The sequence below is a fragment of the Lampetra planeri genome, chromosome 1 (genome assembly GCF_965212315.1).
Source record: "Lampetra planeri chromosome 1, kcLamPlan1.2.h2, whole genome shotgun sequence".
NCBI classification, from domain to species: domain Eukaryota; kingdom Metazoa; phylum Chordata; class Hyperoartia; order Petromyzontiformes; family Petromyzontidae; genus Lampetra; species Lampetra planeri.
Window position 1 is genome coordinate 10063023 of NC_136107.1, and position 20906 is coordinate 10083928.

Genomic DNA, 20906 nt, shown 5'->3' on the forward strand with positions numbered 1-20906 from the left:
CATCGGACAGTCAGCTAGGTCACACAGACATTTACATCATTGTTATTAGAAACAATATTATTGTTAATAATTGACATACACTCACGTCGCCTGAAAAGCCAAATCATAATTGGCCGAGCAACTGGAGTGTTTTGGCTGCCGTGCTCGTGAAGGGCCCTGCGCTGGCCAAGATATTCCCCGACTTTGAGTTGCGGCTCAGCACGCTGCCGCTCGTGAGCAAATTGAGTTGGTGTCCGCGTCCCTCACGAGAAATCGGAGCCAGAAGGGGCCGTGCAGAGCCATTCCCCACGTTCCCACGGACCGCTTTCGTGTTGAGCGTGCACGGGCGCAATGGGGGTGGGGAGGGGGGGGGGGCAGCGGGGGGGCCCATAGCCGTGGGGGGTTGGGGTCACTGAGATTACAGCACACCGAGGACCAAACAATGATTTCCTTTTAAGCGACGGACTCGCTGGCTGCCTTCCACTCGTGTGCATTGGTGATTTATCTGGCCCGCAACCCCTGGGGAGGGTGGATTAAAGTGTGACGTAAGGAATGCTGCTGCTATTCATCGTCGCTCAATAAAGAGATTCTCTACGATATTGATGGAAATCCAGTGATGTAATAACGTACAGCGCGCTCGCGATGAACGCTTCATCCCAATGCGACCTCTCTCCTGCGACGCTTGGATGGTGGCTCCTGCCGGTAACGACACGGGCGTTAGGGAGGCTAAACCGCAGGAAACACGAGTGTACGGCCATGCGGACGAATGCTCTTGCGTTGGTTTTATGAAGAGCCCCTCTGTGCAATTGCACGCGTCGCATTCTTGGCAGAGAGCTCGCCGTTGATATGACACCTGCATGCGATGAGTCCGCAAGAGTTTTCATTTAAATCCTTTTGTGCGCCGGTGGCCGTACATCTGTTAGTTACTTGTGTAGTGAGTCCAACCGAGTCGCAGACGTTGTCTTAGGGAGCAACACGTTTATTAAACTATTAGCACAACATACTCCAGGCTATTAACACAACCCACTCTCGGGTGGTGACCACCCAACTAACCACGCTACGGCGGAACAAGACACGGTCCTGCTATCCCGGTCCGGACCACAAGCTGGGTCCCGGACCGCGTGGCTGGAGGCTTCTTCCAGCTTCACGTGGATCTCCTGCCTCTCCAAAAGTCAGAACCCCGAGCCCCTCCCAGGGCCCCCCTTATATCGGGCTGGGGCTGGCTCCGCCTCTCGCCCCGCCCACCTTCTCGATCTCTCTCGCCCTTGCCCGAAAGCTCTCGAGAGTTCTTCCCGGACCATGTGACCACCCATTGGCCCCCTCCACCGGTGGCCCCCCTCCAGTATCATCCGGTCACATGTCCCCAGGTCAGTCAGAGTATCATGCCCCCCAACGTAACCCCAGCTGGCTGACACTCTCTCGCTCTCTCAACGGGAGCCCGCACCGCACGCTATGCGTGGTGCCATCACGCTTAACCAGCGCTCACCCAAGCCCGCACTAGGGCTGGTAGTACACCCCGTGTCCGGGGTGTACACACAACAGTAGACATCCCGCCGTGACCTCGCAGGCCCGGCACCACACAGTGACATTCCCAGTCACTACATTTGTATGCACGTGTCGGGCAGTTTTTGATGGGCGGCATTGCGATCCCAGCAGCCTGAGTTCATTCTCTGATCATCATGCACAGCAAAAATTGGAAACCACCATCTGAACTCGGCCTAAACCGACACTGTCAACTTGGCTTAAAATGAGCAACTGGTTTAATCACGATCATCAGCGTTGGGAGACAAAGGTAGGCAGCCATGTGTGATGCTGGCCACTTGGGGGACCCCCCGTGAATCTTGTTGACAAGTGCCACTTGATGGCCTCGATGGTCTATTGGGTAAACGGTGCGATGCTTTTTCTGTGTACAAATGTGCGGTGTTTTGACCACAGCCAATGTGTGTATGTGCGGGCACGTGTCACAGGAAGAGTGCCAGAACTACATACGTGTGCTGCTGGTGCGAGGAAACCGGCTGCTGGCGTGTGGCACCAATGCTTTCACGCCTCTGTGCACCAACCGCACCGTGAGGGCCCCCCTCCCCTTCACACCGCATGCTCACAGTAGCTACAAACTCGTATACGCAGCAGCAGCTACAAAACCTGTACACGCAGCAGCAGCTGGCAAGGTGCACAGGTCTCGGCTAGGGTTTGTGACGGTGGCAGCATGTGCGCAAAGACTAAACACGTGTTTGTTAATTATGACATATTGTCCATTATAATCCAAACACATTCACCATCGTGTTACGTGGTGAGGTAATAGAGCATGCACTGTACTACGAGCCGGTGATGCTGGTTCAATCATTTGGCCTTCTCTGGGGTGACTCCGCCTTAAATGAATAACTATTCCTCTGGTGGAGATGAAAGCCATACAGTTGCCCCACATGGTCCTGGCCACACCACTTCCTTGTCTGTTTTGCTGGCCCTAATAGGTGCTTGCTTATAGGATAAATTCACACGCTATCAAACGTTTTTGCCGATATTTGTTTAACAAAAAAAACTCGTTACTAACTTGCCCAATTTTACCGAAGTCAAATCGACCTGCCACACGAATCTTCTTTTGTTGTGTTGTGTCTTCGTCATCGTAGTTATCGTTGTTGTGTCCATGCAGCTGGGGAACCTCAACCGTGTGTGGGAGACGCTGAACGGCGTCGCGCGCTGCCCCTTCGACCCACAACACAGCGCGGCCACGCTGCTCACGGCGCGCGGGGAGCTCTACGCCGCCACCGCCGTGGACTTCGCAGGGCGTGACCCGGCCATCTATCGCAGCCTGGGCGGCCTCCCCACCCTGCGCACTGCGCAGTACAACTCGCGCTGGCTCAACGGTAACCGCGTGCCGGCACGCGGCAACTCGGTGTCGCTGAGAAGCCCCGGGCAGGATGGCAGACCCTGGAGTTATTCAAAAGAGTCAACAGGGGATTAGTGAAGCAGCCCACACAGGAACCTCCTTGAGAAAGAGCCTTGAGACTCGGCGAGCGAGAATAAAATGGTTGCGTTATTTTAAAGCAGCGTGCGGAATCGATACGTCCGTGTGGCTGCTATAATTAGTGTTTTGTAAAAAAAAAACGTGTTTAGTTAAACATTTAAACCAGGTGAGAGCCCCAGTGGGATGACGCCTATTTAACAAGGGTGACATTGTCAATTGAACCTGTTTGCAACGTGGCAGACATTCCAGTACAGCTAACACACACTCATTGCTGCTTGCTTCTGGCACTGATATCCCCATCACGCTGGTTGCTGTAAAATTACGGGGAAAAGTTAACTTTATGTAAATGATTCGTCATAGGGGGGATTGTAATTCTGCAGCTTGACCTTTTATTTGCTGACGTCTCTCAGGGAGCGGATAGCCTAACCCGTACAAAGAGATCATTACAAATATGCGCCAGATATTGCTGTGCGCAAACCAGTTTTTTTTTATTCGGGAGTAACGTGAAACTAACGCTTGCCCGATCGCGGAATTGGCCATCGTGGACTTTAGGTGGCCAGAGGTTTGTTCCCTGGCTTGGGAGGGGGTGCGGTGGGGGGGGGTGTAGAATGAGCAAATCCATCGTGGCTCCGCTTGAGGTCCACGTCAAGAGGGAATGTGAAACACCTGGCATTTGGCGTGAGACCATGGTGGCCCCATTTTGGCCAAAGGATAAACATGTAACCTGACATCGTTAAACGGCGAGGTTTACACGACGCAGGCTACCCTTATAGTTTACCATAAATATATATACACGGCGAATTGGTATAAATTGATATTTTCCTACTCTTAATGCATTCAAAATAAATGTATTAACCTTCAAGTTAAGGTAATTGTTGTTTCGTTTACCCTTATTTTGCATGATTAATAATGGCAAATTTTACATGAAATGAAGTCACTTGTAAATATCTTAGTTTTACTTTCTCTTCAGTGCATATTGACACTGCGCTCCTCAGCACTTGGTGGTTTGCGTCGGGTGTAGATCTACGTTAAAAAGCTTGTGTACACAGACATACGTAAATATATGATCACATTGCTCTCTGCAGCTGATGTTGCAACCGGGGTTTCATTTCTCACTCAATACATATCCATGTCGACGGTCGCCTGGAGCTGACAGCACCTGACTCATAGCCGCCATAGCGAGAAGTAGACTGGATTTTACAAGCTAAGCTATCGCAGTCACTCCAGATCAAGGAAACATTTTGTTGCATCACCGACCCTTATGTACCCGGCTGGAATCAAGCTCCGGTTTCCACCTCCTTTTCTTTGCCCCTGCAGAGCCGAGCTTCGTGCTGGCATGGGAGGCAGGCGGCTTCGTGTACGTGGCGTTCCGTGAGGTCGCCGTCGAGCAGGAGTGCGGGCGGCGAGTCGTGTCGCGCGTCGCCCGCGTCTGCGCCAACGACCTGGGTGGCCGCTTCCTGTTGGAGGACACGTGGACTACGTACATGAAGGCACGACTCGAGTGCTCGGGGACCCTGGGTTCCGCTTCGCCCGGGTCCGCGGCCGGTGCCGCTCCCGCCCAGGACGTGGTCGACTTCCCGGAGCTCCAGAGCGCCGTGTTCGTGCCCGAGGCTGGACTCCTGTATGGGGTGTTCACCACCGCGGGGTACGTGCGACTTCCCGCTGATGGCGATGATCATTGGGGTTGTTTTACCACACCACACTAGACAGATGAGACCATCCTATTTGGGGACCAGGGCATCTCAGGACCGGTACAGATATCACTCGCCACTGTTATTCACCGTAGCTGATAACAATTCCCTTTTGCTGGGGTCTAGAAATCGTTGGAAACAGGAACTACTACATTTTACGAAGATAATTCGCATGTGTTGGGGCGTGCGGAGATGTTGATGTCATGGTCAAGGATGTCTTCATCCAGCAGCGGTTAGACCATGACTGATGATGGATACACGTGCGCGAAGGCCGGCACCGCGTGTGATTGACGCCGCGATCCTTGTCGCTCGCGCACCCCTGCAGGAGCGGGCCAGTGGCCTCCGCCGTGTGCGTGTACAACATGAGCGACGTCAGAGAGACGTTCAACGGCCCATTCAAGTTCCAGGAGTCGCCGCGCACGGCCTGGCTGCCCCATCCCAATCCCAACCCCAACTTCCAGGTGCTTACCAGCACCCGCCACCATGCCTCTTACCTGCCACGTGACACTTAGTCATCCACCACCATGCCGCTCACCTTTCACACGCAACTCAGTCGCCCGCGACCATGCCACCCACATAACACCAAAAACTTCCACTCGCTGCCCAGCCGTGACGGTCTGACGGTGTTGCGGCGTGTCTCTGCTGCCGCAGTGTGACACGGTGCCGGACGGCTCCACTGCTAACCTTACGGTGCGGAGCCTCGTGGACGCGCAGCGCCTGTTGCTCATGGCGGAGCCCGTGACCCCGGGCGGGGGTCGGGCACTGCTCGCCCGCCATGGCTCGCGTTTCACGCGCCTCGCCATCGACTCGTCGGCGCGGGGCCGCGGCGGGGTGGTGCACCGCTTGCTGTTCGTGGCCACAGGTAACCACGGCGCTGCAAAGCGCGCTGGACTACAGCTGTGTTCGTTTGAGTCTCGCGTTTGTCAGACGTGCGTATCGTGTAACTGACAAGTTTTGTCATTGCCAAGGCACCTTGAGACATTAGTGGAAGGCGCCTCACGAATAAATGTCAATAATTTTTTATTAATGATGTAGATGACGGTAACAATTCACTGTGTGTGCCTATCGTCACTGCCCGGATTGGGAAAGGCAAGCAGTATAAAAATAATCCCCACGTTCGCAGCGAAATTGTCTTTCTCCCTCTCACCCGTGTTGCCCACCCTCTCCCCAGACGAGGGCACGGTGCAGAAGGTGGCGGCCGCCTCGGGCTGCGTGATTGACGAGATGGAGCTGCCCTGGCCCGCCGCGCGGCAGCGTGTCCGGGCGCTGCACGTGTCCCCTGGCGACAGGGCACTCTACGTGGGCACCGACGGTGCCGTGCTCAAGCTGCCCCTGGAGCGCTGCTCCGCTTTCCGCACGGAGAGGTGAGCGCCAACCCTCCCCACGGCGTTTCCCCAGCCTGCTCCTCGCACGCCCGGCGGAGGTGGCCTAATGTCGTCCCGTTTACGTGAATTCGCTGCTCAGGCGAGTGCAGAAAAGGTCACGTAGAGACTTTGTTTACGATGCTCGTGTTATATTTTATTGGCCAAGTAAGTTCACTGGAACGATTCGGAAAGCGGCGTGCATGAGATGTGAAGTGGGAGGGAGCCTTGCCTATGTTTCAAGGTCTTGCCGATGGTTGTGGTTACACGGTGGAGACCTTGCGGCATAACGTCTCCATTTGAGGACAACGCAAACAACGCCCTGCCGCCAGATGTCCAAGGCTCATCAATTACGCACGAGGCATTAACTTTTCCAGCAGGACCCCTGATGTGTTTACTTCTCTCGTGGGTCGAGAGTGCCGCTCACGCTCCTCCTGCTCCCTCCCCGCCCCGCATGCACACGTGTGTCCGTGCGTGTGTCTTTGTCATTGTCCGTGCGTGTGTCCGTGCGTGTATCCGTGCGTGTGTCCATGCGTGTGTCTGTGCATGTGGTGTCCGTGGGCATCTGTGACTGCACAGCACATGTGTTGGCTCGCGGGACCCCTTCTGTGGCTGGGACTTGATCCTGAGACGCTGCACCACCCTGAGGGAGAGCTCCGGCTCCGGGTCTTGGCTGCAGGACCTCTCCCAGTGCCCGGTGAGCACCCCAACCATGAACCAGTGACAGCGCATGCACGGGCAGATCCTCCACTCCACACATTCCTCTACAGGAATTTGCCAGTGAACTGCAACCGAGGTCAGTGTGCCCTCACCTCTATTCCTGTACAAGAAATGCTTTATTCAAGACTTCAAAAGTTCTAGATGTATCATCCTTGACAGCGATTGACTGAAGCCTTTTCTCATAGCTGCTGTACATTCCCCCAAACACCTCTTGACTCTCACCCTCCTAGCCCTCACTCTTCTAGCCCTCACCATCCTAGCGCTCACCCTCCTAGCCCTCACCATCTTAATCCTCACCCTCGTAGCCCTCACTCTCCTAGCCCTCACCCTCCTAGCCCTCACCCTCGTAGCCCTCACTCTACTCGCCCTCCTAGCCCTCGCCCTCCTATTTCTCGCCCTCCCAACCCTCACCCTTGTGACCCCAGCGGTGGACCCATGGTGCTGATCTAAGTCTCTCCCCCCCCCCTCCGACCTCGTGCAGGTGCGGAATCTGACGGTGGACGGCGCGCTGGGGCCGTGGTCGGCGTGGGAGACGTGCCAGCACTCGGACGGCGGGGAGACGGGCGGCGGCTCCTGCCTTTGCCGCCGTCGAGCGTGCGACACGCCCGTGCCGCAGTGTGCGGGGCGGCCTTGTGACGGCGCCACCGTGCAGGTGGCCAACTGCTCCAGGTGCGGCCTCGCTCGCTCGCTCGCTCGCTCGCTCACTCGCTCGCTCGCTCACTCGCTCGCTCGCTTGTGCTCGAGCTCATGAAGGTAATGGGGCCCGAGGGGTTTGTTACGTTGATCGTCTGATAATATTGCCGCAGGCCACGCTCTGTCTTGCCAGAGCGTTTATGTCGGTTATAAATGTATGTCTATGTGTGGCGCTGTCATCAATCCACTGCTGGAATAGGGGTTATCTGAACATACCTCACCACGTTTTACAAACGCATAAATACATAATACAGACGTACACATAAACACACGTGCACATATAGACATGCATATGTATACACACACACGCACAAAGAAATACAATATTTAGGGCCAAGTAAGAGCAGATGAAAATAGCTCGTGGACACCGGGTCATCTTTACACAGAGCCGGACAGAATCTATATGTACTGAATGGACAAAACTAATTCGTAATTCTCCCAACACTCGTCTCATAACCTCTGCGTCCTCCGCACCAGTGAATGAAACGTGTCCGGCTGATGACGATGAAGACGATGGTGACGATGGTGACAACGACGATGACAATGACGGAGGGTAATGATGTGACGGCAAGCAGCAGACACGGGGTGATGAGGTTGCGGTGATTTTGCCGTGTGCAGGAACGGAGGTTGGACGCCGTGGTCAGCCTGGTCAGTGTGCACCACCACCTGCTCCATGGGCTTCCAGGTGCGGCAGCGCTCATGCAGCAACCCCAGCCCGCGACACGGAGGCCGCGTGTGCGTGGGGCAGAACCGTGAGGAGAGGTGCGTGCACTTGGCTTGCCACCGCCACACCCGCCAATCACAGGCCCTCGTCCGTCCATCCGCCCGCCCGCCCTGACCAAATCCAATAGCGATGCTTGCCTCGCGTCTGTGTGTGTGTCTCTGTTGTTGGAAATTAAACTCAACAATTTGTTTGCGGAGTCATGTCGAAAAATGTGTCCCAATAAATGCCGACAACCAAGAAAGAGTCGCTAAGATTAATGGTAAAGCCCATGTCTAATTGATGTGTATATAGATATACATAGGAAATATTGGAAAAATACCATTCTCCATAGTCATTTGTTTTACAAAATAAAATACAGGTCAGAGAGTGAAACAATACGTTGCTCGAGTCGTGTTAACACCACGTGCCGGGCCCCGACCCACGACGGTTTTTAACGCCGCCATTGTGCCGCCAGGTTCTGTAACGAGCACACGCGCTGCCCTGTGCCGGCAACGTGGTCCCCGTGGGGGCCGTGGGAGCGCTGCAGTGCGCCGTGCGGCGGGGGCGTGCGCACGCGCAGACGAACATGCGCCAACGCCAACGCCGCCAACAACGGGGAAGCCTGCGCCGGGTGCGACATGGTGAGAGACGCACGCCACGGGCGCCTTCGACGCGCTCTGCGACAGCCACTCTCTCTGACCCTGGTGCCCCGTGTGACAAACAGCATCGTAGCTCGTCGGATTTCTCCAGGATAAATAACGGTTCTGATTCGCTCCTGCTGCCCGAGTGACGGTCACGCTTTCCCTCGCGCTGTCGCAAAGCTCTAACCGGCCTTGTGGAGGGTATAAATTCGGCAAGACGTCGTGATTTATTTTCATTAAATTTTATATATTTAAATTTTGTTTTATTTCTACATACACGACTTTAACGAAAAAAGCAATGCGTATAATTTTTGCAGTCACGAAAGCTTCAATTCTAGATGAAGACATTCAGATTTAACTATCACATGGGGGGATAATTGGTGCAGGCTGAACACATTTTTCCACTGTCATAACACTGTCTAAAAGGCGTAAATATACGCGAGGCTAATGTTTCAGAAACACAGCTGTTTGTCCCAGAGAGATTGAGACGAGGGTTCCTGCTCTAAATCGTAGATTTTACAGAAGAAATAAAAGGTTGAAGTAATTTGAACAGAAAAGGTCGTTCAAACACACGTGATCATCACGAGTTAGGAAACTTCAAGAAGCCTGATATTTATGAACACTGTAAAACATGAGTCGTTGGCAATTAACACTCTCTAAGTCGTCCAGAGAGTGCACGGTGTAAATGTTTTTACAAGCGTGCGCAGTGTGCACGATTGAAATGGACGCTAACTACGCCTGACATCTCTTTCACTTTCGTGTCAATATTTTTTGCTGGCATTTCATAAAACCGCATTGGCGTGATGTTCGGGCAGTCAATTTAATTAATCGTGCGATATTAACACCTTGGTGCTACTGCTGATATTTCCCGAGTAACCCTCTGCGGGACGCCTTCCTGGCCAGAGCATGCATGCGCGCACGAGTGGGAAGGGCACGGTGGCTACGTATACGGTGTGAAAAGAAGTTCCGACGCACATACGTGCACACGTCCCAGTGCGCCGTACGGGTTGGGCCGTGGTCGGACGTGCCCGATGCTTCCGCCCGTTCTCCCCCTAGCGCGGAGCCACCAAAAAAATCCAACGTGCCCCTTCTCCCCAACCCGCCCCCCCCCCCCCAATGATCTGTGGAAAACCGCGGCCCGGTTGGCGGTTTGTGTTCGAGGTCGCGGTGCGTTGATGAGCCCGGTTGCTGGCCCCCGGGGGGTAGTGAGCGGTTTCCGCTCGGTACCCACTCGGTACGTTGCCCTGCTCGGCTGGGTGTGGTGCCGATGTCCCCTCAGGGCCACGCAGCCCCCCACCAGCCCCTTTTTCATACCGGATAATCAAGTTCTCAATTAAAAGCATCCTCATTAATGTGACCTGTAAATGTTACCGTAATGAAGTTTTTGACAAAATATTATATATATGTGTCCATGTGTTTATCTCGAAGGTGCATGTATTTGACTATATATGCCGTGCGCACGGAGCAGTGTGGGGTAGTGCTTGGCACAATGTGCTATCGTCTCAGTTATTTGGCTTCCATTCATACCTATGATGCACAACTCTGATGAAGCAATTGGTGTACGAATCTGGTCCGGTTCTATCCTAAGTCAACAATAAAAATACGCTGGCCTTGGTGTGTTGCTGTGCCGACCTTGATAGGTGCTCGCTAACAACAGTTTCTCCAGTGGCCCAAGTTAAGCGGGGAACCATTTGACCTTTCACATACATTTCCCACTGTGTACATTAACATGAGAGACAGGCGTATATGTGTGTGTGTGCATGTTTGGTTGAGCGCTCGGTGAAGAAGTTCACTTAACAGCTGTGTTGGGGCTCATGATGGGAGCAAAGCGCTCTTCTGGAACACACCTTGGGTTTTTTTGTCTCTTCTGTTTAAGCAACAGGGACCGTAATGGATTTCCTTTTACAGAATTAACGTCGTAAATAAAGCGGCAGAGAGGTTAACTGTTTGGGGGAACTGCGTGATATATTACGGTGCCGGCGAGGGTTTCGGCACTCACAAAGGCCCTCAGCTGTGGGCAAGGGGCCAGAGAGCAGAGAGGACGAGCGATTATTTATTCCATTGTGCGACGACCGTGCAAGCGCGAGTGCGTGGGCATGTGTTGTACACATGTGTGTGAGCGTGAATGTGCACGCGTGCACTCGTGTCTTTGTGCGGGGAGTGGTGGCGCAGTGGTTAGAGCATTGTGCGACAGCAGTTTCCCCAAAAGTCTGTTAAGGCTATACGGGGGATCTTTGTGTTTGTAAATGAATATGCATGTGTGTGTGTTCATGTGTCAGTGTGTGAATGCGCGTGCGAGACTACGTGAAAGTGAATGCGTGCGTGCGTGTGTGTGATTGGGTGTGTGCGTTTCCCGCTTAACTTGGGCCACTAGGTCGACTCAGCCTCAAATTAGATATGTAAACATCGCCACTAGGGAGACAAAGGCGACCGGGCGTGGTGTTGGCCACCCACCCCCTCATGTGCCATGCCGGCCTTTATAGGTGCTCGCTAACAGCACTTGCCCCTACAGTCTGTTAAGGCTATACGGGGGATCTTTGTTTTTTTGTGTGTGCGTGCGCTGGGGAATAGTTTGGCAGACCATGAATGGAACGGGTCCCTGTTGCGATGCTTGGCTGGGCAAGACCCAGTTGCAATCGCATTCACCCTCGGTCCCAGTGCATCCCAGAACGGCACTCGCTCGTGCTACGAGCCTAATTGCAAGGGAGAGTTTTGCTCGTGCTGTTGCAGTCACACTTGTACTCGCCACTGCGTTAACAGCGCAGAAGACCATTGTGAAACATCGCACGCGTGTAAACTTGGCTCGCGGGGCATTTATGCAGATCGCTGCAACAGGCTGCGGCTGTTTGTGTCCCCCCCCACCCGCCACGCGAGCTAAGTCACAAGTAGGTGGATGAGCGGGCGGGTGGTATGGAGGCTCTGGCCACCCGTGCATGTTGGAACAGAGCTCCCTGCACTTTGCGGGATGCATTCTTGAGGCGCGTGTCACGGGCGGCAGGATGAGGTTGAACCGCAGAGCCGTGGGGCTCAGGGCAGGACAGGCTGGGCCTTGCGTGCGGTATGCGGCGCGCGTGCGAGCTCGGTGCATTTGCCACGCCGCTCCGTGGCCTCCGTTTGACGGGCGCGTGTGGCAGCCGTTTCCTCGCACAAGGCTCTCACGATCGCCCAAGGCTGTCGGACACAATGCTAGGTGTGCGTGCACGCGTTCGCGTGCGTGCATTACATTGAATCACATTGCAGCGAGAGGTGCTGTAGTGGTTCATGCACCCCACTACCATCCCATAAACCTGCGTTCAATGTCTGGCTGTGATAATTGGTATCTGAATCTTATTTGGACCTCTCGTAGGATGACTTGACCTAATTGAAGTTGAGTACCTGGGAGCGTTTGGTCAACTTCAACACTTGGATGTGGCTTGTGGGTGAGTGTGGTGCTTGCCACACTGCTCCCTCGCATCATGAATTTGACTTTTGATGTGCACGCTAACAGCACTTTTCCTGATGGTCCACATGGCTAAACAGGGAATCTTTATACCTCTTGGAGAACAATGTGGAATTTTGTTAGAATATCTTTTTATCGAAAGAACCTCGTAAACGAGCGTATTGTGGTTTGGAAAAGTGGCTCATTAAAATTGCTCACATGTTCCTCCTTACCGTGAACAATTTACTCCTGAACCTTCCACGATATGCCGCAAAGAATTTACAACTGAGAAACTAGCAATTACTAAACTCTCCAAAATTCCATGCACGCTGGTTTCCCTGCTTGTTCCTCCGTGTGACGCACATATGACGCTATTAAGGTTTCACCTCTTGAGTACATTTGGTAGATAGAGTCGTCTCGGCCCTGAACAGCCGAATCGCTATCTGCGTCATCCAGTTTTGTTTTTCTTCAGGGAAGGGTTGAAGAGTCTTGATTTGTGCCCGATTATAAGCGGTGCTGATCAGGGCCCCCTGTTGCTGCCACGGTGGGGGCTGTGAGCCACCCACAGAGCCGCGTTTAACCAAGGGAGGTTGCCCTCGAGTAGAGCTCTTGCCATCGTTGCTACGTCCTTCACTCTGCAGCTGGCTTAGCAGAGATGGCATTGACCTCTGATCTCATGACAGAGTACATCTGGGGGCTGGCTGTCTTTCTCACGTTAAAAGTTAGATTTTCCTTACATCATCATGATCATCATTATTATTATATGGAGACATCATTCAAGTTCAATGTTTTTCTTGCTGATTTTTTTTCTCATCGTGATTAACTGGCAAGAAACTTCTCCCGGAATGAGAACATTGGATTTTGATTTAAACCATGCAAGTAAATGAAGACAATATGGTAATCCGCTTATTTGATGTAGACTTGCAATGCCACGGGACTCAAAGGGCTTAACTGCGATCTTTGAATTTGTCATTGCCATGCCTACTCATGCATCCATGATCATTCCTCCTAGTTTAAGGTCAACCCATTCATTTCATTGACCTTTAATGTTTTTCCAGCAAGTCCATTTCCATTGAGACCACATTTATCAATGCCCATTCACTTCTGTAGCAGCAGAATCTTGCCATTAAACAGACTGCTGGTGCACGAGCTTTTAGCAAGCACCTATTAAGGCCTGCACGGCACACACAACAGTGTGATGTGGCTAGCACAAACCCCGCTTCCTATGTCTCCCGAACACTGACGTTTACATATCACACCAGGTACTCATTTGAATCTGGCTTGATCTAGGGGAGGAACAGGACCATTTCAAATGTTATCCTTGACACAACTGCTCATTTATCCCCACGTTAGTCGCCGCTGAATTGGCGGGCACGTGTGGCAGGGACGTTTCCGTCCATCGAGACGATGTATGTACCGTATGTTGAACTTCTTTCGCACCGTGCATAGCCAACCATGCTCATCGGAGGTGCGGTGGAAGGACAAGAAACTAAGCACAAAAAGCATTTATAAAGAAATGAGTTTTCAATCTATATTATTCAAAAGTACAGTAAAACCTTGGATTGCGAGCATAATTCGTTCCAGAAACTTGCTTGTAATCCAAAGCACTCGTATATCAAAGCACTCGTATATCAGTTGTGATCACGTGACGCTCGGCAGACAAAGCGTATACGTACTACTCGTATTGCAAGACCTCGCTCGGTTATCAAATTAATATTTATTTAAAATTGTGCTCGTCTTGCAAACACTCGCAGACCAAGTTACTCGCAATCCAAAGTTTTACTGTACATAGCTCCAGAGGCTTCCTCATATCGGAAGGACGAGCGTTCCAGACGGCCGCAGAAGCACATTTAAAAGTGCGTAATGCGGCGACGATCTTTGTACGTTGACTCACCATTCAATTATTTTTTAAAACTAAACCGGGTCTCGCGTGTCGTTTGCTGGTGGAGCGCAGGAGCACCAGGCCTGCCACAGCGACCCGTGCCCTGAGGCGAGGAAGAACACTCCGTGGACTCCCTGGCTGCCGGTGCCAGCCGCTGAGAACAGCACGGGGCAGCAGCAGCATCAGCGTGGGGCCGCGGGACGACACGAGCAGCGCTTCCGCTACATGTGCCGCGCGCGCCTCCCTGACCCCGACGCGCTCGACGTTGCGCGCAGGAAGGTGGAGATGAGATTCTGCACCGCCGGCACCAACGAGTGCAGCATGGACGGTAAGGGAGGAGGGGTGCCCAAGGGGGTAGGGGATGACGGTGGTGGGTGGGTGGGTGGGGCAGGACATGATGGTGGGGTAATGGTGGAGAATCGTGGGAGGGGGGGAGGGCACTGGGTTTCAATAGGCAGCAATGTAAGGTAGTGTGGAATGATGGAGATCATTGGTGATGGTGGTCAGCATGTGGTGATGGGGGTCAGTGTGTGGAGATGTGAGGGGTCCGTGTGTATGCGTGCGAGTGGCCCTCACCGCTAAAAGCCATTGCTCTCGTGCTCTGCATTGCAGTGGAGGGGCCCAGGCAGACCGGAGAAGCGAGTGCCGCCTGGGCGCCGTGGGCCACCTGGTCTCCGTGCTCGCGCGAGTGCGGCCGCGGCTTCCGCAGTCGCAACCGGCTGTGCGTGAGCGCCGGAGGGAGCAGCCTGAACCTCCAGCACCAGCAGCAGCCGCCCTCCTGCCCCGGCTCCCCGTCAGAGTTCCAGGAGTGCAACCTGCATCCCTGCCCTGGTATGCGGAGGGGTTCTGTGCCCGAGTGCGGTCGCCGACACCTGTGGGAGCGCGCGCCGCTGTGCATCGCGGGCGGCTGCCATTCGCGGAGAGTGTGCGACGTTTACCGCGACAACCGGCAAGCGCGTTTTATGTTGCCGCGACGCGACGCTCATGGCGGCGCGTGAAACACGCGCAGGGCTCCGGCGTCGTGCGCTCTTATCCCGTGCGTCGGCGGCGGCTGTTGACGGGCGGCGCTCGTTGTGCGATGTGCGCGCGGCTCCAGTGAATGGCGGCTGGTCGTGCTGGGCGCCCTGGTCCACGTGCTCGGCCACGTGCGGCGGCGGCCACCGGCAGCGAGGGCGCGTCTGCAACGAGCCGGTGCCGTCGCATGGAGGAGACATCTGCCTGGGGCTGCACACCGAGGAGTCGCTGTGCAACACGCAGCCCTGCACCGGTAAGCGTGCCCTCGCCACACCACGCCCTCGCAACACCACGCCACACGTGCCGGTACTACACCACGTGTGCCCCGTACCACACCATGCAAAAGCAGGAGGTCACAAAACTGACCCCAGATGTTAGGGATTAGTTGATTGAGATGACTGGCAGATGCACCAACCGCACTCCTTACTTGTGCCACTTTGCGGTGTTTTAGCCGCCTGAGACTCATTGCAGACACAAATTCGCAAACATTCAAACGAACTCCATGTCCAGAGAAGTTGTGCTGTCACAGCAGCATCGAGTAAACCTCCATGTAGCCAAAACCTTTGTCCCAAAAAAAAACGAGTCCCCAAAAAACCCTGTGCCATGATTTATTGCGCAACAGCAAAATAGTTGTATTCAGTGAACGCAAGAGAACCCATGCCCCCTCAAGAGCTGTGACTTGATTGAGAAGCACAAAATAGTTTTATTGGCAGCTTTGGCTCACGATGCAGCTCTGGGCTTCTTCGTCCAATCCTCTCGACGGCAACTCACGGCAATGTGCAGACCCCGCGATTAGCGGAGCTTCACACCGCGTCAGTGTGCAGTCCACTTCCATTTTTACGGGGGGAGTACGGGAGGCACTCAAGAAGGCTGTATTATCTGCTCAGTAGCACGCGTTGGTGGACACGGTGGGATTCCTGTGTAGACGAGGGAATGCCAGGATGAACATGAGGCGTTTGTTTGTGCAGTCATACACTGGAAAACATGAAGACAAACATCGGAGCGAGCATCTGTTTGTAAAAAAGTTATCTTATCAAATCTTCTCCAGCTTGATTCTGTATCTAGTGCTCACATGTGCTCTGGAATAGTTTATTTTCTACTTTGGCTCAAGATAGAGAAGATATATGCAAAAAGAACCCAAGGGGCTGTTGTGGCAAGTGCTGTTAATTAGCATCTATTCAGCACCTAATAATCCTGGCACAACACCCAAGTGGTGGGTGGTGTGGCGACGCGTGCTCTGTTAATGTTGACTACACTACCAAATGAGGTGCTTATTTTAGGCCGAGTTAACGTAGGCCAGGCTCAGACTACAAATGTAATTCATTGTGCATGGCTACGAATATAAACACACACACTCATACGATCGCTCGCACGCATCCCACAAACGCTCACACGCATCCCACAAACGGGTACCACACACATGGACTGGCAGACATACGCACAGACACACAGACACGTACACACACACAGAAAGACGCTCACACACATGCGTGCGGTGCCGTTGGCTGTGGTTGCAGCTGTGGCCTGGCAGGACACCGCTCCCTGTTGCACCGTGAAGACTCTGGCCAATCAACGCTGTGGTCCTGGCCCTGCGTGCATTAAGGGGTCTTTGTGTGCCAAGCCGGTTGAAAGCAAACTGGGCGGTAATATTTAGTTAGATGAGGACTGCTTCTTATTAACTGTCAAAAAACAAACTTACATTGTTTAAATTACAATTTGGTAAATTGTTCTTTCAGGAAATTAGACTGGTAGCTGTGGGAGCTATTGTTTTGGCGGGGACTAATACAGATCGCCTTCTGTTCGCGATTATAAATATTTAAAAAGTTCATTGTAACTTATGCAGGTGCAGTTAATGTGTAAACGTTGTTTTGATAACAAATCGTGCTTCTAATGTCATCAGGCCCGACCACTTGAGGGAGTTGTCCGTGTATGAGAGGTACTAATAGACCTTCAAAAGAAAGAGAGAAAAAAAAAGTGTAGTGCGAATTCCCCCGGCGGCGGCGGCGGGGTCGAGAGAGTGTGCGTGTGCGATAAACATCTTGAAGCCCGGCCCGGCCACTCTGGCGCTCAGAGAGATAACGCTGAGCTCCCAGGACGTGATCCTGCCTCACTCGCAAATGGTTTCTTGGTAAAAAAAAATTAAGACGAAAAAAAACACTATAATGCACCATTGCAAAATGAAAAGAGTGAAGAAAGATCGCTTCTTTTTCCAAGTGGAATAAATACTGCCCCCCCCACCCCCTCCTCATTAACAAACGAAGAAAAAGCACAGAATGCCGTTCAAAGGCTATTGAATTCACTTCAACATTTTAGAGTTACTTTCAGAGAAAGTTAAACCGTTCCATCAGAACTCATGTGAAATTCCCGAAGGTTGGCAATTTTTTTATGCCACAAAGCAGCCTTTGAAAAGTAAGACTTGCAGAGCTGTCGAGGGCTTAGCTGCGAGAATCAATGTTATTTTGTGTTATTTCCCCAGCCCCACCAGAGTATTCTGGTAAGCCGAGATTGAAGCGTGCAGAAGGTGGAGGCTCATTTAATCTGAAACAGCATCAAGAGCTGTCCCAGCCACAATTAATCCCTCCACCGTTAAAGTCACTCATTGACATTTAATTCTTACTTGGACCAAACCTTGGCGGCCCCCTCTGACTGCCCCGTGCCCTCTAACCTCTGCTCCCTTACCGCAGCCGGCTGGGGGGAGTGGAGCGAGTGGAGCGAGTGCGACACGGTTGGACGGCGCCAGCGCTCGCGTCTCTGCTCCGTGCCCTTCCCCGACACGGAGCGCTGCAATGGGAACAGCACGGAGACGTCTGTGTGCCCACAGCATCCCAATGCCATTGGTCAGTGCTGCACCGTAATCCCCGCGCACAGACACATGGCACTTCCCGCACTTGCACCGACCCAGTAGCGAAAAACTTAGAAACGTGGCAAAATCAGTCTCAGGTTTTCGAGGTCTTCTTGCAAACATGATGGCTTGCAACATTTTGTGTAAAATTGGCCATTTTGCTACAGAAAATTGCAGAAAAGTGGTTTCCAACAATGTGTGAATTATGCCTATTTTCTTGATGGGCTCTCACATGGTTTGAATTTAAGTTTTTAGAATTATGGGGTTTCGCAGTCAAGGCTAGATGGAGTCTGATGATAGCTGTGCACTTTTTCATTAAATATTATGAACACTTAATGATTATCTATTCAACCACCTGCATCTGTGAAACCACCTGAGACTTCGACACCTGAGGTGGACTGTTACCTTTCTTAAAACTGGAGTCGATGCACTGACTGACCCCTTCCCGTGATCGGTCAACCCTAATTGACGTCTTTTTTTCTATTTTTAGAAATACCAGTCAACGTTGCGTACTCAACGAAAGAAAGCAAAAGGTCATGTGGAGGTATGACGCACATGTGTTAATATTTGATGCACGATCATATATTTTAGCTTGTTTACGCTTTCTGCACATGTATGTAGGATAAAATGTATTTTAAAAAACGGAGGTATATTTTATACAAACAAGGTCAGCATATCTAAAACATAACCGTAACCGTTTTATTTCACTCAATTATAGAAAAAAATATATAGTATTTATTTTCCATGTTAAACCCTATTGGAGAGTACAAATATTAGGCTTTGTTAATATTTTTATACCAGATTTTTACAGCCGAAATCTTTTTTTTCCACCTTCCATCCACACTCACCGCAATGTATCATCATGTTTAGCGCCTTGGGAAATAAGTGTAGTGCAGATTGTATCGATCGTGGCGGCGGTGGTGACCTCGTGTCGCATGGCCCCTCAGAGTTCCACATGGTGCACCTGGTGGCGGCCGGCGTGGGCTCGGGCCTGCTCGGGTGTGTGGTGTCAGCGCTGCTCCTGGCGGCCGTGGGCCGGTGCCGGCGGCCGCACGCACCCCAATCACTCGAGCACCAGCCTCGCCCGTCACGCGGCGGGCAGCGCCACAGCCTTCCTCTCAACCCCTCGCTCAGCCCCACGCTCGGCAAGGTGGACAAATACGACTCGATCGACGCCATCAAGGTGAGTGATCTTCCACGAGAAGGGGAGTCGTGTGCCGCTGTGCCATGTGCCGAGCCCAATTGCTCTTGAATGTTGGCTCGTACGTCGGAGCTCGATGGAACTTTACTAAAACTGATTTTGTATCATACACGGTGAATGCATTTCTCAACATTGTTTTATTTCAAACTACATTGTGTGTGCCGTTCTCTAATGAGCCCTATTTTTTGCAGGTTCTCAACAAAAACTATCTTATCAACGAGGAGAAGACAAAGTGCATCAATTCCCACGTGCAGACGACAACAACCAAGACTTTTTCCAACACGCTCTACACGGACGTCAACAAATATGAGGACTATTGAGCGGGCACCACGAGCCGCGGGATGACACTGTGAGCCAGCACAGGCCGAGGCCACACCTCGTTACCCAGTGGAGCCATCTCGTGGGAACGTGGCCGAGGCTCAGCCCCTTACTACGAGCAGCAGAGGCAACACTTCAATTAGGACGCCAAGAGACGAAAGGTTCTTGCTTTGGCAACAGAATCTTGATGATAAGTACAAACTTGGCGCGACAGTTTCCAGACTTTGAGGCGATTGCTTGGCGTTGGAGGCATTGACTTCAAGTGGCTGTGCTTAGCTGCGTTGCTCCATGTCCGGTGAGAGGCTGGCTTGCTCTCTCCCGAGCACAACGTGCCAAATAAAGGAGGGCTGCGTTCATTGGATATTCATGTATCGCTCTGAACTGATCATAAAGTCCAACACCCGACACCTGCCCCCTTTTAAATGTTGCTGGTGAAGGAAGAGGAGAATAAAAACACGAATGAGCAGGCGAAGATGAAACACACAACGCGACGTGATGCAGATGTAACAACTTTCTTTTTTTGTGTTTTATGTAAATAAAAGCATTGTCACGATGGACACAGAACTAACCGCCATGAGTTAAAACAATACTGAATTACTTGGCACTTAAACCACTGCAGTCACTGTAAGCAGATATGTACAATACTCTACTGAATTTTTTATATATATATATGTAACTGAACATAGCATTCACTTTACCTTGAGAAAATTAGGATGATCCTGGCTGTCATAAGCAAGCCTTTAATAGAGCAAAACACATTCCTGCGGAGGGAGCTGGTAGGAACGTTGGGTTGCTCGGTCAATGGCCAGGGTCAACGGCGGCGTGGTGTATCCTGCAAATATGCCCGACTGTGAGGGCGGGCACAAGCCGGCGTGAGTAGGTTAAACGTTGAGTTTTATAAAGGCACCACGGGGTGACCAGCCCCTCCCCACCCAGCCCCACCCTCCCACCCCCCACCCAGCCCCACCCTCTCCACCCAGCTCTTCCCTGCACGACGGACAATATAATCCTCAGCTGTTACTTAACTCTTCATGGCTGTTCCGGCAAGCTGACCTGCAACTGAGCATTTAATAATTTCGCTGAATGAATACGAAATAAGCAACTGTCTGTTCCAGCGAAAAACGGTGCTGTTCAGGTTCACTGTGACAAAATGTCGATGGCACTCGACTCATCTTATTCTGTCTTTTAAGTGAAGTCTGCGAAGAGACATGAAGGCAACCAGATATAGGACACGAGGAGGTGTGCCCATCAAGCACATCACGTGAACCATGGCAACATGTACATCACAGCGGTGTCTATTGTAGCAATCGCAACAGTGAATGTGTGTTATCGTCCAGTTGAATGCGATTGGAGCTCGCAAGAGTTACATCACTGGTCCTGGGTTGAACAACGTGTCTATGCGCTTTGGAGAGTGACCACGTGTGATGAGAACCATTTATTATCCATGGAAAGTGTACCGCAGAGAAGGCAATCATTTG

At 52.3% G+C, this 20906-nt stretch overlaps 1 protein-coding gene across 2 annotated transcripts in view; it reads left to right on the forward strand.

Moving 5' to 3' along the window:
* LOC144717420 (semaphorin-5A-like) overlaps positions 1–19996 on the forward strand; it is a 62940-nt gene extending 42944 nt beyond the window's left edge. For both annotated transcript variants that reach the window (XM_078592844.1, XM_078592843.1), the window contains exons 6-22: positions 1947–2045; positions 2630–2843; positions 4262–4589; positions 4961–5096; positions 5287–5497; positions 5807–5999; positions 6576–6693; positions 7198–7385; positions 8028–8171; positions 8588–8753; positions 14126–14381; positions 14666–14884; positions 15150–15320; positions 17752–17904; positions 18400–18453; positions 18857–19092; positions 19302–19996. In XM_078592844.1, coding sequence (XP_078448970.1) covers positions 1947–2045; positions 2630–2843; positions 4262–4589; positions 4961–5096; positions 5287–5497; positions 5807–5999; positions 6576–6693; positions 7198–7385; positions 8028–8171; positions 8588–8753; positions 14126–14381; positions 14666–14884; positions 15150–15320; positions 17752–17904; positions 18400–18453; positions 18857–19092; positions 19302–19430 — 3015 coding nt within the window. In that variant the 3' untranslated portion in view covers positions 19431–19996. The remainder of the gene's footprint in view (positions 1–1946; positions 2046–2629; positions 2844–4261; positions 4590–4960; positions 5097–5286; positions 5498–5806; positions 6000–6575; positions 6694–7197; positions 7386–8027; positions 8172–8587; positions 8754–14125; positions 14382–14665; positions 14885–15149; positions 15321–17751; positions 17905–18399; positions 18454–18856; positions 19093–19301) is intronic.
* Positions 19997–20906: the final 910 nt, after the last annotated feature.